Genomic DNA, 20,758 nt, shown 5'->3' on the forward strand with positions numbered 1-20,758 from the left:
GGAGGAGAGAGTAGGGAACAGCTGGGCTCTTCACAATGCCTGAAAGTCCTCCATGTCTCTAGTCAACACCCTTTCCATTCCCCAAATCAGCTATTTTAAACCTTCACACTCACTTTATCTTCAATCCCCATTCTCTCCCTCTGCTGACTTCCCTCTCTCTCTCTCTTTTTTGGTTCCCAGGATCAAACTCAAGACCTCACGTTTGCCAGGCAGGCGCTATGCCTGCTGAGCTAAATCCCCAGCCTGCTGACTTCTCTCTTAACCACTGAAAGTCGTCAAATTGTCCAAATCTCTCTCTCCCTGTACACATACACACGTACACGTCTCTATACTTTCTTTCCCTTCTTTTATTTATTTTTTAGGGTGGTGGTGGTTGACATTGAACCCAGGGCCTTTGCACTGAGCTGCAAATCCCAGCCTTAAATTTTTTTTCCTTTTTTTTTGAGAAAAAGTCTCACTAAGTTGCTCAGGCTTGGCTTAAACTTGTGATCCTCCTGCCTCAACCTCCCAGAGTGCTGAGATTACAGGTGTACACCTGGCTCTTCCCTTCTGTGTAATGACCATAATGTATTTTAAAATCCCAAGTACACACAGCAGAGTACCTGTGGGGTGTGTGTGTGTGGTTGTGTGCGCATGTGTGCGCACAGGTTATAGACCAGGTGCATCTAATATTTAAACCAGGCACGCACAAGTGTTTGGCTAGAGATCTACAGGAAGCCAATGCTGCAAGGCAGTGACTGTGCTTCTATATTCCTTATCTCAATCAAGACTGACGATTTCCCAGCATTTTTTCCCCAGAGGTGGGAATTAAACCCAGGACCTCGTGCATGCTAGGACCTCAACCATTCTACCACTGAGCTATATGCCCAGCCCCATTTCTGAGATTTTAACTAGAAAATTTGGATTTTAGGCTGGGTATGATGCCTCACACCTGTAACCCCAGCATTCAGGAGGCTGAGACAGGAGGACTGCTACGAGTTTGAGGCCAGCTTGTTTCAGAGTAAGTTCAGGACCAGCCTGAGCTATATAGTGAGACTTTGTATCAAAAAAAATTGGGGATTTTATTGATGAAATTTTTTTTTTTGGTACCCGGGATCGTACTTGGGACCCTGCACTTGCGAGGCAGGTGGTGGAACTATTGAGCTAAATCTCTGGCCCCTTATTGATGAAATTAAAGGTATTTAAGATGTGTGGGTTGGCTAAATTATATTTTATGCCCTTTCATGAAGAGGGTATAAGAACCAGGTGGAGCTATAATCTTTCTCTTTAAGGAGACTACTCCCAAGTTAGTCATGTTATAGTAGAGATTTTTTTTTTTTTTTGGTACCGGGGATTGAACTCAGGTCCTTCCGCTTGCGCAGCAGGCGGCAGAACCACTGAGCTAAATCCCCGGCCCTAAAGTTTTTTTGTTTTTGGACTGGGGATCGAACTTGGGACCTTACGCTTGTGAAGCAGGCGGCAGAACCACTGAGCTAAATCCCCAGCCCCCTATAGTAGAGATTTTCAAACATTGCGGAAGTCCAAAGATCACCTGGAGCACTTGGGAAACACAGATGTTGGACCCAAGTCTCAGGGTTTTTGAGCCAGGGGTCTTGGGTGTGGCTGAAAATCTTCATTCCTAGTAAGTTCCCTGGAAGATGCTGATGCTTCTGGTCTGAAATCACATTTTAAGATTTACTAATTTAGAACTTCTAGCTGCCTGGTGCTAATTATAACATAACAGAAGCCACACTGGGAGGATCATTGCTTCTGCCTTGAGTAAATGTCTCATGCACGTTGAGAGAGCACTTAAATACAGTTAGAATATCAATGAACTTACAGACAGATTACATGGAATGTTTTGTGACTATTGCAAAATAAATTTACTTATTGCAAGTAAATATTTTGACTGAATAAATGCCTTTATGTATACCAGAAATTATTTTCATTATAACCTAGTAATAAGGTTGCATAAATTCCATTTTTCCCCTCCCTCTCCCCCTCCTTCTCCTTCTTCTGTTTTTTTGAGACAGGATCTTGCTACATAGTTCAGGCTGGGCTTAAACTCACTATGTAGTGAGTTGAACTTGAGGTGATCCTCCTGCTTCAGCCTCCTGACAGGTGTGCGCCACCACTCCCAGCTTCTTTTATTCTTTTTTCTTCCGTCTCTCCTTCCTATCCTCTCTCCATCCCTTCCTTCTTTTCACAACACTGGTGACTGAACCCTCAGGAGATACATATATATAAAATACTATTATAATAGATATTATATATTATATATCAGTGAGAATATATATACTAGTGAGAATATATATATCAGTGAGAATATAGTATATATATATAGTGTGTGTGTGTGTGTGTGTGTGTGTGTGAGAGAGAGAGAGAGAGAGAGAGAGAGAGAGACAAGCAAGGGAATATTATTCAGCCTTGAAAAGGAAGGAGATTCTGATATGTACTGCAACATGGATGAAATTTTGGGCCACAATATCTGGCCCTTTGTAATTTTTTTGAGAAAGGATCTTGCTAAATTGTATAGACTGGGCTGGAACACATGATCCTTCTGCCTTCCAGAGTACTGAGATTAAAGGCATGCACTACCACAACTGGTTCCTTTTTTTTCTTTCTTCCCTCCTTTTCCTTATTTCTCTCTTTCTTTCTTCTCAAACTCTATGCCTTTTATTTACATTTCTTGTCTTATTACAGTGGCCAGAATATTCAGTAAAATATAGAAGTGAAGAAAATGTACATCCTTGCCTTGATCTGATCTTGGTGATTATACACTCAGACTTTTACCCTGACACATGATATTGGCTGTAATATTTGTGTAGTCAGGTTGAGAAAGTTCCTTTGTGCTTTTAGTTTGCTAAGAATTTATTACATTTTGTTAAATCCATCAACTTAGATAATCATAGTTTTCTACTCCTTTAAAATGGTGATGGATTTTCAAATATTGAGCCAATCTTGCCTTACAGGAATAAAGTTTATCTTGTCAGGATCCCATTATCTTTCAAAAAAGACTAAGGAGTATGGCAGACCAAAGTAGATTAGGTTAATTTGAAACAACTTCCCAGCCCAAATATGGAAGCAATGGAAATGTCTATCAGTGGATGAACAGATAAATAAAATGTGTGACAGGCAATGGAATATTTATTCAGCCTTGAAAAGGAAGGAGATTCTGATATGTACTGCAACATGGATGAACTTTTGGGCCACTATACTAAGTGAAATAAGCCAGTCACTAAAAAAGAAAAATACTGTAGGATTTCATTTAGATAAGTAAACAGAATGGTGGATGCCAAGGAATGGAGGGAAGAGAAGAGAAAGGCAAGTTATTGTACAATAGGTATAGCGTTTTAATTTTTCAAAAGTTATGGAGATGGCTACACAACAATGTGAAAATATCTCAGTACTGAACTATATAGTTAAAAATAGTTAAGATGGTAAATGTTATTTATGTTTTACCACAACAGCAAAAAAACCCCACTTCCTAGCACAGTTTCTGGAGATAGCAGTCCGTATTCAGTGATTTTGTTTGTTTGTTCTGAGACAGGGTCCCACTATGTAGTGTAAGCTGGCCTTGAATTCACTATGCAGCCCAGGCTGGCCTCAAACTTGAGGTGATCCTCCTGCCTCAACCTCCAAGTGCTGGGATAACAGGCATGAGCCACCATGCCCAGCAATGACTTTTCATTCTCACAAATACTCATGACACTTTTAACAATGAAATCTGAATGGCAGATTTTAATGTTTATGTAAAGAATAATTTATATTTATTCATTGATTCATATTGTTAAATAGTCTATATTTATTTTATATGACCTTCTTCAGCATTTGTTTTTGTTGATCTCACTGCTTAAAACTTCTTTCCTAACAGTTTCTCTCTTTATGTTTCTCTCCTCTGGAAATTCCTTATGAGTTCTCTTTAATGGAGTTATCTTTCTCACTATTCAAAATATTATTGTATTCCAGGGGTTTGCTCTACTTTCTTTGCTTTCTCTGCATACCAACATCAATGACATTTATTCCATAGCTCTGAGGAACCCCTGGCTCTCTCCCAGCCAGGTTTTTCTCTTGAGCCAAATATTCATGTTCTTCCTGGGAATCACTTGTCTCCATATGGGCAGCCCACAAGTGCTTCACAGTCAGCCGGATCCAAGTGAACTCACTGTCTCCTGCCCCCTCCCCGCTAAGCTGTCCTCCTTTGTAACCAACCTCAGAGAAAGGTATGACTGTCTTACCCAGGCATGGAGGGAGGAAACAATGAGCTCTCCTAAATTTCTTCTTTATCAATTCCCCAAATTCAAATGGTGCTGGCAATGAGATTATTTCCTTCATATCCTATGAAGCTGTTTTTCTCCCCCTCCATTTCTACTGCCAGTCCTGTACCCCTCTCTCTACCCCTCTCTAATCTATTTTTTACACTACAACTAGTGACATTTTCTAAAGCATAAATCTGAGACAGAAATCCCTTGCTTTGAAACTTCTATTGACTTCCTATTGCCCTGAAGATAAAACCCAAACTCCTTAATAAGACATATAGGGCCGTTTATGATTTTGACCCTGCTTACCTCACTGTGTAAACTGTCCCTGCTATTCCTGAAATGCAGAATGGTTCATATTTTTTTAGCCTTGCACATGCCAATTCTTCAAAATTCAGCTCAGACATAACCTTTTTCAGAAAGTCTTTGGGATCTGCTTCATTAGGGTTGCCCAGTAAAATAATGCAGAGGACACATTTTACTAAAAAAATAGTTGTTGCTTATTGCCAATATTTGGGACTCACTTTAAAAACTACTCTTAGTTTATTTTAGATTCAAATTTAACTGAGCATCCTGTATTTTAATTTGCTACATCTAGCAATCCTACTCCCACATCCTCAGTGATGTGTTTTTTCTTTTTACTTCTCCATATCCCCTACTGGCCTGTAAGCATCTCCATGATGGGGACATGCCTCATCCCCAGGGTCTAACACAGCACTAGGAGTCATAAACTAAATGGCTTTTTGTTTGTTTGAGACAGGGTGTTGCTATGCAGTCCAGTTGGTCTTGAATTTGAGATCCTCCTGCCTCAGCTCCTGAGTGCTGGGATTAGAGGTGTGTGCTACCACACCTGGCTCACTTTTTATACATTCCCGCTGGTTTGAACCACTGGTGGTATATGCATGACTATCCCATTGAGTGGCTTGTACCATTGGTGATACAAATGGATCTAATCACTTTATTGGTCTTTTTACTAATAAAATTAATAAAAAGCTGGGCTGGGGATGGGGATTTAGCTCAGTGGTGCCGCTGCCTGACTTATAAGTGCAAGGTCCTGAGTTTGATCCCTGGTACCAAAAAAAAAAAAATTAGTAAAAAGCTGCCCTATGGGGTAGTCATACATGTACCACCACTGGGTAAAATCACCTGGCAGCAAGACATACGAATTACTGCCTCATCACAAACATGTTAAGTTTTTTGTTGCTGGAGTTTTTTGAGACAAGGTCTTGCTAGGTAGCCCAGGCTGGCCTCAAACCTGAGATCCTCCTGCCTCTACCTCCCAAGTCCTGAGACTACAAGTATGTACCACCCACCTGGTATCATAAACTAAATGTTTAACTAAAATAACATAGCATTTATTGCTGGCTTATTTCTTCTAAGTTGCTTTTCACCCCTAGTCTCTCTATTACATAACAGGAATAATATTAATAACAATGATACCATCTAAGGATTATGGTGAACAGCACATGATACAAGTATGGCGTAACACATAAAAACTACCAGAAATTACAATGTAACCCAACTGATAAGATTACCCTTACAATAGGGCTCACATGTGTTAAGAATAGGTTGTTACTTGTTTAATAAATACTGTTCTATAAATTCACAAGAAGACATTGGCAACCTAACCTAAATTGGCATAAGTGGAACAGCATTCTACTTTTCTTAAAAGGAAAAAATTAAGCTTTTACTTTAAAAATAGTATGTTCCAAGAAGCACTGGTTCAGTACATTAAAAAAATAAGGGATAATGGCACAAAATGGACCTATCAAGTCACATAATCAATCCCGAGGAAAGGCAAAACTAAATGAAACACAGTTATATATACTAACAGAAAACATGGTTCTCAATATCTTACATTTAGTATATTTAAGCTCCTTGTCTTAAGCAATAGACCATTATCCCTAGTAATTGAGTTTTAGAAGAGATTGTAATAAAATTTAAAGGCCCTTTCATCTTCTAATGCTTCTGTTTTAGGCTGTATTTTTTTTTTTTTTTTTTTGGTACCGGGGATCAAACTCGGGACCTTGTGCTTGTGAGGCAGGCGGTGAAACCACTGAGCTAAATCCCTGGCTCTAATGCTTCTGTTTTAAAGGTGTGCTCATTTAACAGCCACATAGGTCCACTGGAGTAGGAGAGAGCGACTCCTCGTATGACCCCGGAAGACTCTGAACTCTCAGTCACTCAGGAGTGAGTCAGGAGATCTCAGCACCAAACACAGTGGTTCTGAGAAAGGCACAGAAGGAAAATTCCTTCCTAATTCTGTTTTTTCTTTTTATAATAACCAGCAAAGAAAATAGGCTCTGTCAAGGGACTCACCTACAGAGTTAAACTGTGCAAATTTGTTTATAGGTAAGCACCAAATAAAATGTGCTGGAATAATGACTAAATTAGGGGTTTCTGTAGTCAAATAAAGTATATAATAAATCATATAACATAAAATCAGTTTGGTGGAAAAAAGAAAAAAAGCACAAGTAGAAAAAGAAAAGGATCCTTCCAAGCACATCTGACTAGGGTTAGGGGCTACTCTCATTTTTACAGAGCTGCTTTTAAACAAAAAAGAGCAGAATATAGTTCTCATTCCTTACAACTTCCACAAGTTAACCTTGGTGTTTCTGGGTATATCACTCCCATTCCATTTCCATTTGCAGAATTTTAAAAGCCTGTTATTCACCTCACTAGAGTCAAGCCATAAATAGTAGATGTGAGTAGGAAATTTCATACATTTTTTTGAGACAGGGTCTTGCTAGGTTGCCCAGGCTGGTCTCAAACTCCAGAGTTCAAGTGATTCTCCTGTCTCAGACTCCTAAGTAGTTGGGACTATAGGTATGCACCATTATACAGGGCTCCTGTGCAAAATTTACCTCAGTTTTGGTTTCTAGCTTTCTAGAAGCTTAGATACATTAAGAATACCACCAATCTTACGGCATTATCTAAATCTTTATCCCCCTTCACATCCTTGCCCTGTTCTGGGAAGATGGCAGAGTGGTGAGCAGCAAAGAAAGAGCCTCTCTGAGACTTGTTGTCCTGACACTGGAATATAGTGGTGTGAGGAGAAGAAGGAGGGAACTGGGTCCCCAGGACCCAGGAAAGATCTGAAGTGAGAACTGAAGCCCATTGGGAGAGCAAAGAGAAAGACTTCAACAAAGAGGAGGGAGGTGGCAGGTGGTGCTTTCTCCCTGAGTCCAGGCTTATGGCGTGGGAATGGCAGGTTAAACCTGTGGATGCACGGTGACTATTGGTGACCCCAGAGGCCTCCATGGAGAAATGAACCAGTGGATCAGAGCAGAGGTTGCAGCAGACTGCAGTGGCTGGTGAGTTATTCGGGTTCAGGCATCACCCAGAAGAGGGCGACTGGCTGGTAGCCATCTTGGAGTGGAGCCAACTGAGCTCGGAACTTAAAACAAGCAGTGGTACAAGCTACTGGCTGGCTCCGCTCCATCTAGTGACTCCCAGTGTCCCAGTGAGGGTTCCAAGTTCAAGTTGGCAAAAAGTCAGGGGGCGATTTCAAGCCAGCAGGAGGCATAAGGACTGTGGCAACAAATTGGGTTCTAGCTTCATAGCTAGAAACCATCCTAAGCTTCAATGGAACTAAAGGTACAGGCTTACTGGGATTATCCACTACCCCACAGTAAAACAACGCTTGGCTTGCTGGGATTAATCAATGCAGATCTGGACTCTGTCTGCCCACATTGTCTACCAGTGACAGCAGAGACATGCCTTGAATTAGACATTTTTTTTCTTTTCTTACTTTTTTTCCCCCTGGTTTTTGTTCTTGTTTTGCTTTTTCTTGTTTGTTCTTGTTTTTATATGAGTGTGAACATGGTTTCTAGTTTTTTTTTGTTTTTTTTTTGTTCTTGTTTTTATTTCTTCCCTTTTCCTCCTGTCTTCTTCACCAGTTTCCTAAAGTTTTTATGATCTTCCTTTGTCCTCCAGCCTTGATTAGAATCTCTTCCTCTTCTTCTATTTCTCTTTCCCCCAACCACTTTTAAGGCTTCTCCCCTAAAGGTAAATTTGCCATATTGAGGGTTTATTTACTGAATTCAATTTTCTGGCTCATTTTAGATTTTGTTTTATATCCACAAATCTAGTTCATATGTTAAAGGTGGCAAATTAATACTTACCACAGTTTGTCATTTTCTAGGCTGTTATTGATTGATGATATTGTTACTGTTGATTGTACTACTTTAGCCAAGGTGACAATTGTGCTGATCAGTTGTTCTTCCTGGTATACCAAGACTGAGATTGCCTGAGTCTTAAAAAATACTATAGGCCAGTGCCAAAGAACCAGGGGCTGAGCCAAGTAGGCAGCAACTTCTCATCACCTCCTTGCCCCATCCTTCACCTAGTTTCATATTTGAGGTGGGGGTTCAATGCTCATAATATATTTTGGTCACATCATCCCCTCTATTACCAATCCTGAGTCCCCACCTTTAGCCTCCCTTCATTAGTCCCTTCCTCCTATCTACTAATAGGCTCTCTTCTACTTTCTTGTCATCTTTTTTTAGATTCCACATAGTATTACAAAAAGCATGCCATATTTGTCTTTCTGAGTCTGGCTTATTTTACTCAGTGTGATGATCTCTAGATCCATCCGTTTTCCTGCAAATGACATTTTGTTGTTCTTTACAGCTGAATAATGCTCCATTGTGTATATATGGCACATTTTCTTTATTACTCATCTGTTGATGGGCACCTAGGCTGGTTCTATATCTTGGCTATTGTGAATTGTACTTCAATAAACATGGATAGGCAGGTATCCCTATAGTATGCTGACTTTAATTCCTTTGGGTATATACCAAAGAGTGGTATAGGGGATCGTATGGTAGCTTTATTTTTAAATATTTTTTTGGTACTGGGGATTGAACTCAGGTCCTTGCTCTTGTGCAGCAGGTGGTGAAATCACTGAGCTAAATCCCCGGCCCACTAGTTTTAATTTTTTGGGAAACCTCTATACTGATTTCCATAGTGGTTGTACCACTTTATATTCCCATGAAGAATATAGAAGGGTTTCTTTTTCCCGGCATCCTTGCCTTGTTCCTGATTTTAGAGAAAATACTTTCAGTTTTTCCCCACTCAAAATAATGCTGGGTTTGGGTTTGTCATATATGGCCTTTACTGTATTGAAGAATGGTCTCTGAATACATAGTTTCTTCAGGGCTTTTATCATGAAGGCATATTGAATTTTGTCAAAGGTTTTTCTACATCAATTTAGATGATTATGTAATTTTTATTCTTGATTGTATTTATGCGGTGTATTACATCTTTTGATTTGGGTATGTGAATTATTCTTGCATCCCTGAAATCAAGCCAACTTGATCATGGTATATGTTCTTAATTAAGGATGTTTTTGGTGGTACTAGAGATTGAACCCAGGGCCTTTACAGTGAACTATGTCCCCAGCTCTTTTTATTCTGAGACAGGGTCTCACTATATTGCTAAATTAACCTGGCTGGGCTCAGACTTGCAATCCTTCCTGCTTCAGTTTCCCAGAGTTCTGGAATTACAGATGTGCAGCATCATGCCTGGCTTTATTAAGGATTTTTGCATCTATGTTCATCAAGGATATTGGTCTACAGGTTTTTTTTTTTATTGTGTCCTTGTCCAGTTTTTTTTTTCCTTGTCCAGTTTTGATACCACCCAAATCTCTTAACAAGGATTATCCATTGGTTAGGGACTATCTCAGAGAAATACTACTAATATTCTATACTTACTTCTTTTTTTTTTGTATATCCTTTTATTTGTACATTTTAGGTGTATAATATAATGACATTCATCATCGGAGATATGCACCTTTACATACTCTCTTGGTTCTTATTTTTCCCCCCTTCCCCTGCACTATACTTATTTCTAATGCTCGAATAAGGACTATGCTTGATTACTAAATTAGACTATTTCACCTACAGTATATAATATACATGAAATACATATTTGATTTGTTCAACATTCTAAGTTTGTTTTTAAATTTTAGTATAAAAAGACAAAAAGAGGAAAATACATAAACTTAGAGGCAAACAAAAGCTCCAACTAATTCTAAAGCTCAGTAGCTACTACATAGTTTTAGGTATTCTCTGGCCTATTTTAATCAGTGTTTTATTCTTTGTGATGAAAGTGCTAAGGCCAGCCAGGTTATAATTAGGAGGAGAAAAAACTCTCCTTCCTGGACTTCCAAATTCTATCTTACAAAGCCCCACAGAAGTTCTCCCTTTTCGAACAATCCTTTCTCCACTATTCTACCTACAATGATGTCTCTATTCACTAAAGGTTCTTTTTTACATTTCTGTATTATAACTATTTGTAATAGTGATTTTTAACCTGATGTAATGGTCTTTTGATGTGTCAGCTTGGCTAGGCTATAGTTTCCAGTTATGGAAGCAAACAATCTAGGTACTGGTGTGCGGGTATTTTGTAGATGTGGTTAAAGTCCATAAACACTTGACTTTAGGCAAGATTATCTTAGATAATCAGGAGTGGTGGTCCTGATTCAAGCAGTTGAAGAGCTTTAAGAGCAGTACTGTGACTTCCCTGATAATGAAGAAAGTCGGCATATAAAGAGTATCTTTGGCCCATGCCCACAAGTTGCAGCCTGCCCTTCCTCACAGCCTACTCTACAGATTAGGGAGTGACTAGCCAGTCCCCACAACTACATAAATCAGATTCCTGCAATAAATCTCTTTATATTAGTTTGCTTCTCTGGTAGTATTCTCACTGATCTATTTGGTCATATAATGTTGTGTGATGTATGTAGATGTCTTATCTTCCTAGTCAAACTTAAGGGCAGAAACTAGAGGGAATACTATGTGTTAGGCATTAAGCCTTTCAATATTTGAACTCATTTTATCCTTAAAATCACCTGTGAGGTATTATACTCACTATTTTACAAAATATAAGTAACTTGCCAAAGCTTTGACAGTTTGGAAATGGCAAAGTTCGAAGTCAACACTAAAGCTCTCTTACTTCAATGTGTACAACATTGAATAACAACAACAGATATGACCCCTCATCCAGACATGGACAGAGATACTGAGAAGAAAACTATGTAAGCCCAAATGGGTTAATTGTTAAACAAATGTAAACTGCTTGTCAAATTCTACTGATACCCTGCCATCCCTAGCTCCTAGACAATGATCTCAGCCTGGAGGCAATGCCCTATTGGGACAGCTACAGCAATCTTCTAAGACATCTCTGAATTACAGAGATGGACATAGCAATTACAAGTATTGGGGTACTTGTTCCGAGCCAAATGAAGCAAGTCAAGGTCTTGAGAATCTTCTCTATATCCAATAGATACATCAGAGCATCATTCAGTGCTAGAGGGTCAGGTTAATTGGTTCAATTCTGCTTTATCCTCATGAAATGTATGATGTGGGTAGGGAAGAGATATTTTTCTCACCTGTAAAATGGAGCTGAAGAAAGCAGTGAAATGAGGGCACACAGCACATCATGAGAAAGGGTGAGGCTGGTGCTTTGATTCCAGCCTGGTATTTTCTCCAATGTACTGAGATTCAACATGGTTGAGCTACTGGTAATTAAGAAGTTCCTCACATTCAGTGGACCATACCATTAACATCCAATATCTTTTTTTTTTTTTTAACATCCAATATCTTAAAATACACATGGTGTGACAAAAATAATAAGACAAGTTTTCACAAACTACATTTGAAACCAGTTGTGTTTCTCAAGCTGGCTTCATTCTCTGGACCTTCCTTACGTGCTTTTTGCCCAGATTTTCTTCTCAGTGTTTTCTTCTCATCAGGTTGCAGTTCAAAATGCCATTTTTTCAAGGAGACTTCCCAGCCATTCTGGTTAAGGGAGTATCCCTAGCTATTCTCTACTACATATTGCAACTGTATCTTCTCACTTCATTTGTCAATTATTTATTTGTTTTTATTGTATATGTAGGACTATGAGTATTGAAGCTTCTTAAAACATGGACTCTGTATATCTCACTCACTTACCACTGTGTCCCCAGCACCTAGAATAATGACTGACAGGCAGTAGGAATTCAGTAAATATTTACAGACTGACAAATACCTCTTCTAAAATGTGATCATTATATGATAGCAGTTACCCTGCAAATAAATATTAAATTATTAAAAACAAGAAAAAAAACTAGAAAAAAGATAAAATCAACATTGCTAACTCTCAAAGGGGAGAAAAGAATCTATACTTTAAAATTTTAGTAAATAATATTTGTGGATCCTCTTTTGGATCTTCTGTGTCTATAATAATCCTTAGTTCACAAAGATGTTAATTGAGGATTTTGGATGAAATCTGCTCAAAGCTTATATACAGAATACAGTAATGCTTTGACAAGCATGTATTTCCTAAATACTGTTTTGAGATAATCCAGTTGTATATTTAAATACTTAAAATTTAAAATTCACAACTTATATACTCTGATTCAGTTGAGTCCACTTAAATAAAAGAACAGTTCATGTAGTCCATGTAGTAATAGAGAGGAAGAAACAGTTGGTTTAGGTTCCACATTTCAAAACAAGGATGACCAGGACAAGAAGAATGTGTAGATACTGCCATAATTTATAAAAAGGTCAAACAATTACTTAGACATTGTAAAACTGAAACATGGGAGAAACACATTTAAAATATATTATATTTCAACCCAGTAAAGGCTAATTCAGACTTCAGAAGAAGTATAAGGGCTGGGTATGGTGGATCATGCCAGTAATTCCAGCACTCTGGGAGGCTGAGGCAGGAGAAGCACAGCTTCAAGCCCAGCCTGGGCAATTTAGCGACATAGTAAGATACTGTCTCAAAATAAAAAGAGCTGGGGATGTAGCTCAGCACAAAATCCCTGGGTTCAATTGCTAGTACTGGGAAAAAATATATATAAGAGCTGGGGGTTTGGTTTAGTGGTACTGCTTGTGCTCAGCATGTACAAGGCTTTAGGTTCAACTGAACAAAAGACACAAAAGAAAGAAGGAAAGAAGGTGGCATAGTCCTGTGGTGGCGGCAACCTACAGCATGTATGTTATTCTTTTAAGACAAAAGATGTTAATGTATGAGTTGTTTTTCTAAACTAAAACCTCAGTATTCAGGTTTAATGGCAGTGTTGGCACTTTGTGATAAATAAGTGGGTTTTGGGTTGCAGTTTGGCCCTTGGTCTCTAAAAGGTTCGCCATCACTGGCTATAGTCTGTATAAAATACAACATGAAAAATATATATATTCACACACATATTGTTAGAATTTGAATATTTCCATGCTTTTCTATTCTTTTACTTTTAACATCTTTATCTTTATTTTATATTATTTTATATTTTGAGACAGGGTCTCGCTATGTAGTTCACGCTGGCCTTGAACTCACTATGTAGTCGAGGCTGGCCTCAAACTTGTGGTGATCCTCCTGCCTCAGCCTTCGAGTGCTGGGATTACAGGCGTGTAACACCAAATCTGGCTTCTGACAGATTTATATTTTAGATGTGTCTCTTACAAACATAATAGAGTTAATTTTTATTTTTTAAAAGCAGCCTGATCATCTTTTTTTTTTTTTTTTTCCTGGTACCGGGGATCGAACTCAGGACCTTGCACTTGAGAGGCAGGTATGGAGACACTAAGCTAAATCCCCAGCCCATCTTTTTTTCTTTTAACTGAAACAACTAGTGAATTTACATTTAATATAATTTTCAACATATTTGGGCTTAAACATACTACAGTTATTGCTATAGTAGGCCCCCCTCCCCCAATCTCCTTCTTTAGGACAGGAGCACTCAATCCCTTAGCTTCTGGGAGCAGAGGTATAAATAGCTCTCAGCTGAGCTCCTTTTAAGACTCTGTCAGGTAGAGCACTGCCTTGCTCATGATCATGTCCTCTTGTAGAGGTGGATGTGAAGGTGGGAAGCTGCATCCACTGAGTGGTCCATAAAAGGGTAGAAAGGTGTGGACCTTAGAAGGTCATCCTAGCTCCTGAGTCCCCTGTAGGGCTGACAGACTTCTGCAACACTGCATTGTTTACTTCTCCCTCTGGCCCATCCTGCTTTCTTTTTTTTTTTTTTTTTTGGTACCCGGGATCGAACTCGGGTCCTTGAGCTTACGCAGCAGGCTCCAAAACCACTGAGCTAAATCCCTAGCCCCTCATCCTGCTTTCTCACTCCCTAGAGACATTGTTCCCAAGAGCTCACCCTGATAGACTTGTTCCAGGCAAATCTCAGTCTCTAAATCTGTCTCCTAGGGGAATCAGTCTATGACATCTGTCATCTTACTACCTGTTTTCCATTTTTTCTGACTGCTCTGCTACTTTACTTTATTTTCTTGCCTTCTTTTGAACCAAGTATTCTTTTATTCAATTTTTCTCTATATTAGTTAGGAAATGGCATACTTTTTCAATGTCAGAGTTTATCCCAGAAATAATATGCATCCATGAATTATCAAAGTCTAAAGTTAATTAATACTTTTACCTTATTCTATAATATTGTAAGAACCTCAAACACTTTAACTTCCTTTACCTTCTCCCAATTTATATGTAACTGTTATTCTAAGTACATCATATAAATGGAATTATATAATATTGTCCTTTTGTGTCTGGCTTATTTCATTTAGCATATGTTTACAATTGTTTATCCATGTTGTAGCACACATCAGAATTTCATTCTTTTTAAAGGCTGTATTCATATTCATATATTGCTGTATGTATATACAAGTTGAATATCCCTTATCTGAAATCATTGTGATCAGAAGTATATGAACTCGGAGTTTTTCATATTTGGGGATATTTTTATGTACTTTTTGAGACAGGGTCTTGCTATGTAGTTCAGGCTGGCCTTGAACTCACTATATAGCCCAGGCTGGCCTTGAACTTGTGGCGATCCTTCTGCCCCAGCCTCTTGAGTGCTGGGATTACAGGTGTGCACCACCACTCCTGGCCTTCTCCAACCCTTTTGGCTATGCTCAGAATCAACAAATTTACACAGAGTACAGGAAATTACAAAAATCAGCTCTTCATTCTGAAATTCTTTTAGTTCACATTTACTCCTGGGCTTTAGCCTTTCAGGGTCTTGGCCCAAGAGAATAGTGTACAAGAGTTCCCACCTTTGACTGGACTGGGACTAGATTTTTATTTCCCTACACCCCTAAAACTGTATTTCAGGGCATACATCTCCAGGCAAAAGCAGCCACAAAAAGTAAGCTCACTGTTAAAACTAAGCTGACTGTTCTCAAATCTCATCATCCCCCAAATCTTGATCAAGTAATTCTTCACTATCATGTTAGGTCTTTGAAGCTTTAAATCTACTTTTAAAATATTTTTTTCTGGTTAGTTCTAACCCCATAGTTCCTATGCAGTATTAATATTATCTTACTATACTGTCCTTACTGGTTATGATAGGGTTATAAAACATAGTTCCAAATGCAGAGTAACTGTAATTGTTTCTAAAGCCAGCCTTAGAAAAATGATGTATTTTAAACTTAGAAAGCTTTTTCATTATTTTCAAGTTTTAGAAAGACAAGTATCAAATTATACTACAATTAGGTTCTATTTCCATTTCTTACAAATTACATTAAAGGGAAATTAAATTAAAGTGAAAAATGAGGCACTTCAATTATAATTCACTTATGACAGAATATGTACCAATATGTGCCTTATATTTTATGTTATATCAATACAATATACTTAAAGTCATATCCATTTAATTTTGGCTTAATCTCTTTGAAGAGTATTTCTAAAATCTCCAGATGATGCTAATAGGTCTTCCTGGAAAGGGATGTGTGTGTATTTTTTCCATTCAAATATATTTAGTTTCTCTTGGAGATGTGTAATACATATTACTATATTGAAGATGCTGAGAAGTCTTCAGGAAAGTCAGCTATTTATTTAGTTTTTGTCTAACTCTATGTTTCCAAATATATTTGACCAGAAAAATATTTTATCCATGGGTTTGTTTTTCAGTACTGGGGCTGTAACCTGGGCCTTGTACTAGTGTTTGCTAGGCAAGCACTCTTTTGAAGGGAATAAATATTTGAAATAGTTTTGGTACACTGCATGTTAGTTATTATAATTGATTATATAACTCCTGCACTCTCCTTCTTCGATGAAGGTAACCAGATAAGTTTTGCATCTTTTTTGTTAGCTTTATTGGATTATAACTTTCTCTGTTAGTCTCTTCTGACATAGGATAGCAGAAAGAATATGAACTTTACATAGAGACAGAATTGGGCCAAATTCTGGCTCCATCATCTCAGGCAATTCTTCTTTCTGGGTCATTTTTCTGCATTTATAAAATGGGTTTTGGGGATTTTTATAGTATTATTTTAGGTATTAAATGAACATGTAAAGTACCTAATACACCAACTGGCCCCAGAGGTTCCTCCTACCTTAAAATTCCTCAAGAATCTGGAATGGCTAATTGAAACAGATGTATTACTGATATCTTTAAATCTTGATTTGGGACCCTTCTTTACTAATTCATTCCTGCTTCTCATATTAGTGATTCTTCCCTTGCCCATTTAAGAGACTATAATACTCCTGAATTTTGTGGTTTTTTTCAATCCTGACTAATGGAGCACCTAGTGTTAAACTGGTTTTTATTGCCTTAGAACTCTAGGAAACCTCAGGCCTTCCTGCATGTTTCCATAACACTTCCTATTATAATATTTATCTTACTCTGATTACTTATTTCCCTCCCTGAATAACTATAAGTTCTATAAGGTCAACAATTCTTGTTCCCTTGCTATATATACAAACCTAGTCCAAGTGGTGAGAGTAAAGTCAATACATATAGAACCTTTAATAATTTATAATCACTGGAATCCCAAAATCATTATTAAAAGTATAATTGGGCCAGAGATTTACCTCAGTGGTGCTGCACCTGCCTTGCAAGCACAAGGTCCTGAGTTTGATCCCCAGTACCGGAAAAAAAAAAGTATAATTCTAAGCCAGGTACCATGTCACACACCTGTAATCTCAGCTAGTCAGGGGGTTAGGCAAGAAAATTGCAAGTTTGAGGCCAGCCTGGGCAACTTAGCAAGATGTCATCTCAGAATAAAAAATAAAGGGTTAGAGATGCAGCCCAGTGGTGGAGTGCTTGCCTAACATGTATAAAGCCCTGGGTTCAATCCCTAGAACCCAAACAAAAAAACAAACAAAAAATATACATACATATGTATAATTCTAAGAGCTCAGGATGTAACTCAGTGGTACAGTACCTGCTTAGCATGCCAGGTCCTGGGTTTAAGCCCTAGTACCACAAAACAAACAAAACAAAATGAATATATTCTAAATAAATAATATAAAATACTTTATCTTAGAATTGTTTTACTATTTATATTAGAAGCTCTTGATAGAAGAAAAGGAGTTTAAATTTACTTGAATTTAAATTTACTTGAATTTAAATTTACTTTTTTTTTTTTTGGTACCAGGGATTGAACTCGGGTCCTTCTGCTTGCAAGGCAGGTGGCAGAAACACTGAGCTAAATCCCTGGCTACTTGAAATCTTAATACATTTAAAATATATAAGTGCTGTGGAACCAACAATTACTGCTAGAAATCTTTGACTAACAGCATGATTTTCCTGATATATACTAAATCAATAGGAGAGAAAATGAATAATAAATATATGCTTGTAATATAAAATTTAGTATTTGAGTATTTCAAAAGACATGTTCCAGGGCTGGAGGTTTAGCTCAGTGGCTCCAGCACCTGGCTGGCAATTACAAGGTCCTGAGTTCGATCCCTAGTTCCGTAAAAAAAAAGACATGTTCCAGAAAGCTTGCTTATCAATAACACTTTTATATCCTAAATATTAAAAACTCATCTGATTAGAATAAACTGAAGTTTAAATATATCTAAAAACCAAAATCCCTCTGTGTAATGAGGATGCTTTCACACAAACTTATTTGTAGTATATGGTATTTATATTTTTGTGTCCTGGATATTTCGAGGTGATGAATATGCCTAACTTAGTCATATCAAAAAGCCAAAGGGCAGGGGATTTAGCTCAGTGGCACTGTGCCTGCCTCATAAGTGCAAGGTCCTGAGTTAGATCCTCAGTACCAAAAAAAAAAAAAGCCAAGATGTTTAGCACAATGCTCATGTGAAACTGACTTTCATTTTTGAAAACAGTTGTTGGAAAATAGTTAAGTAGTAAATATAGTGTGTTATTAAGAGGCTTTTCAGGAAACCAGAAAATTGAAAATACTTACTATTATTTTCTTACAGTCCTTTCCTCTGCATAGTTCTGTATAGGTAGAATACTGCACATATATAATCCAGCTTCCAACAAAAACCACCAACCAGGAAAAGAAAAGATATTTCATCCGAACATATGAGAAGCGAGCCTGGGAGTAAAAGAGCACAACAATCATTCATTCAGCACCAAGCCAAGTCAGCATTCACTGTCCTAGAACGTGATTTCCCCCCTTTCTTAGAATAATGCAGTATATATTAGGCTTTTATATGGCAATTTTAGAACAAAGTGCACTTTCACCAAGACCAAACAGGACTGGTCTTAGAAAAGGAAGCTTCTTGGTCCTGCCAAGGAAAAAAAGAAACAAAATATCCTTTAAGATATATAACCTTTCAAATGCCACTATCATCAAAAGCTACTTATTAAGCACAAGCACGTGCACCATGCTACAGTGTACGATCAGGTAAAGAGAGATATAATCCATTTACTAGGAGCTTACAAAAGACTCTCTTAGATAAGAATTTTAAAGGTCTTTATGAATAATCATGTTAAAATTTTTTTTTAAAGAAATGAGAACAAAGAATCTGGTTGTCTAATGTCTCATGGTGAAAACCAGAATAAGAAATCAAATTCCACAGCCGTTCCTCTTTCCCTACTGTATCACCAGGGCTTTAGGCTCCTTCTATTCAGCCAAGCAAATGATTGGAAAGAAGAATTAAGATCTATGAAGAATAAATTACAGTACCCAGTTAGGCATAGTGGCCCATGCCTGTAATTCCAGTTTGGGAGGCTGAGGTAGGAGGTTTGCAAGTTCAAGTCCAGCCTGGGCAACTTAGACAGTTGGTGGTTCAAAATAAAAAATAAAATAAAAAAGGCTGGGGATGTGGCTCAATGGCAGAGCACCCCTAGGATTGGCCCTGAGGATGGGAAAAAAAAGAATAAATTACTCCTTGCATGTCAACTTGCAAAGTCACACAATAGGATCCTCTTTGCATTGTTTTGCTTCCAGTGCTCTGATATCTAATTGCAATTTGGTCCATCAATCAATATCAAACAGTTTAATCTTCCAAAGTGATAGTTCAACATAATTTGACATTCATTTTTTGGGTCTGGTGTGCTTATGGTCTGATTTTATGAACAGTAGTACCAAGAACTATGGAGAGAATTGAGTAGAATAAATTAAAGATGCATAAACAAACAATGAAAAGCTAGTTTTGCTTTTATAATCACAAGCTAGTTTCTCACACTGGGAAACAGTAGGATACTGTGAGCACTGTGAGTATTCAAAGAAAGCAGAGACATGAAAGAGCCATAAGTGCACCTGCAGAAGACAATGAGTGGAAAGGAAAAAGAGACTCAGGAAATACTGAATTCTTTTGGCCCTACTTGGGGTTTAGATATCTGTCTTTGTGAGGTTAACAGATGGTGAATCCCAAAAGCTTGAGTACAATGAGTTCATAGTTACATGCCAGGTCTTCGAGCTTTATTAAAAATTTAAAAGGGGTTTAATGCAAAACATTTTTGGGTAGCTCTAAATGAATTTAATAAAAGGAAAATTCAGATAAGCACATTAAATCAAATAAATGACAATGGGATACATGCTAAAGGGTTTGTGTGAAAGACATTTAAGATTATCTGGCTCTAAGACGAGGTCTGATCCTCAGAAATTGGTTTGTACTAGTATCATGAGGTTTAGATTAAATGACACAACGACTACAGAACACAAGCACATCACTGGGTACATAGTAAATATTCAACAAATGTTAGCTAAGTCAGTTTGCAAGTCACCAACTAGGAAGTCAACAATGCTGTTATTGGCTATTGCTTTCTTTATAGACTTGCCAAAAAGAAAACCGAATCTGAATCTGATCAAGCCTTTAGCTGCAACTACCAGCTTACAGGAAACAGTGGAGAGAGACACAAGTGACACTTAAGTAAGTGACACTATGAGGCAAACTCTAGGCTGTGGGAAACATTCAATACAAGCAATTCAGTTTCAAATTACAATTGGGAAAAAGAGAAGGGGAAACTTAAGGATTTAGAAAACATTTAAGAAAAATGTCAAATAATCATAAGCTGTGAATTTTTTTTGAGCCCTGATTCAAATGAAAAACAGTTAAAAAAAGACATTTGTGAGACAATTGAAAATCTGAAGAATGATGGAATACTTAATGATATTAAGAGATTATTTTAATTTTTAAGGTGAGATAATGGGTCTAATTTTGGTTTTCTCTATCTCTGAAGGAGCTACATTTTTTGCATTTCCTCTAGCATACATTTAAACTGACAAACACCTTGTGAGATGACTTGCCTGATGAGTGTTGGTCATGACACAGAAAGCCAAAAATTGTGTAAAGGAAGTTAGATTAATGATGTTCCC

At 37.7% G+C, this 20,758-nt stretch overlaps 1 protein-coding gene across 2 annotated transcripts in view; it reads right to left on the reverse strand.

Annotated features, from left to right (window-relative positions):
• Dipk1a (divergent protein kinase domain 1A) overlaps positions 1 to 20,758 on the reverse strand; it is a 111,187-nt gene that overhangs the window by 13,851 nt on the left and 76,578 nt on the right. Inside the window, exons 2-3 of one of the 2 annotated variants that reach the window (XM_087213128.1) lie at positions 19,124 to 19,295; positions 18,395 to 18,529 (exon numbers count right to left, since the gene is read on the reverse strand). In XM_087213128.1, coding sequence (XP_087069254.1) covers positions 18,395 to 18,529; positions 19,124 to 19,135 — 147 coding nt within the window. In that variant the 5' untranslated portion in view covers positions 19,136 to 19,295. The remainder of the gene's footprint in view (positions 1 to 18,394; positions 18,530 to 19,123; positions 19,296 to 20,758) is intronic. The other variant, XM_004841258.4, reaches the window with a different exon arrangement.

This window comes from Heterocephalus glaber, unplaced genomic scaffold, assembly GCF_053883595.1.
Source record: "Heterocephalus glaber isolate CG9 unplaced genomic scaffold, H.glaber_assembly_v1.0 deba00001442, whole genome shotgun sequence".
NCBI lineage: Eukaryota > Metazoa > Chordata > Mammalia > Rodentia > Bathyergidae > Heterocephalus > Heterocephalus glaber.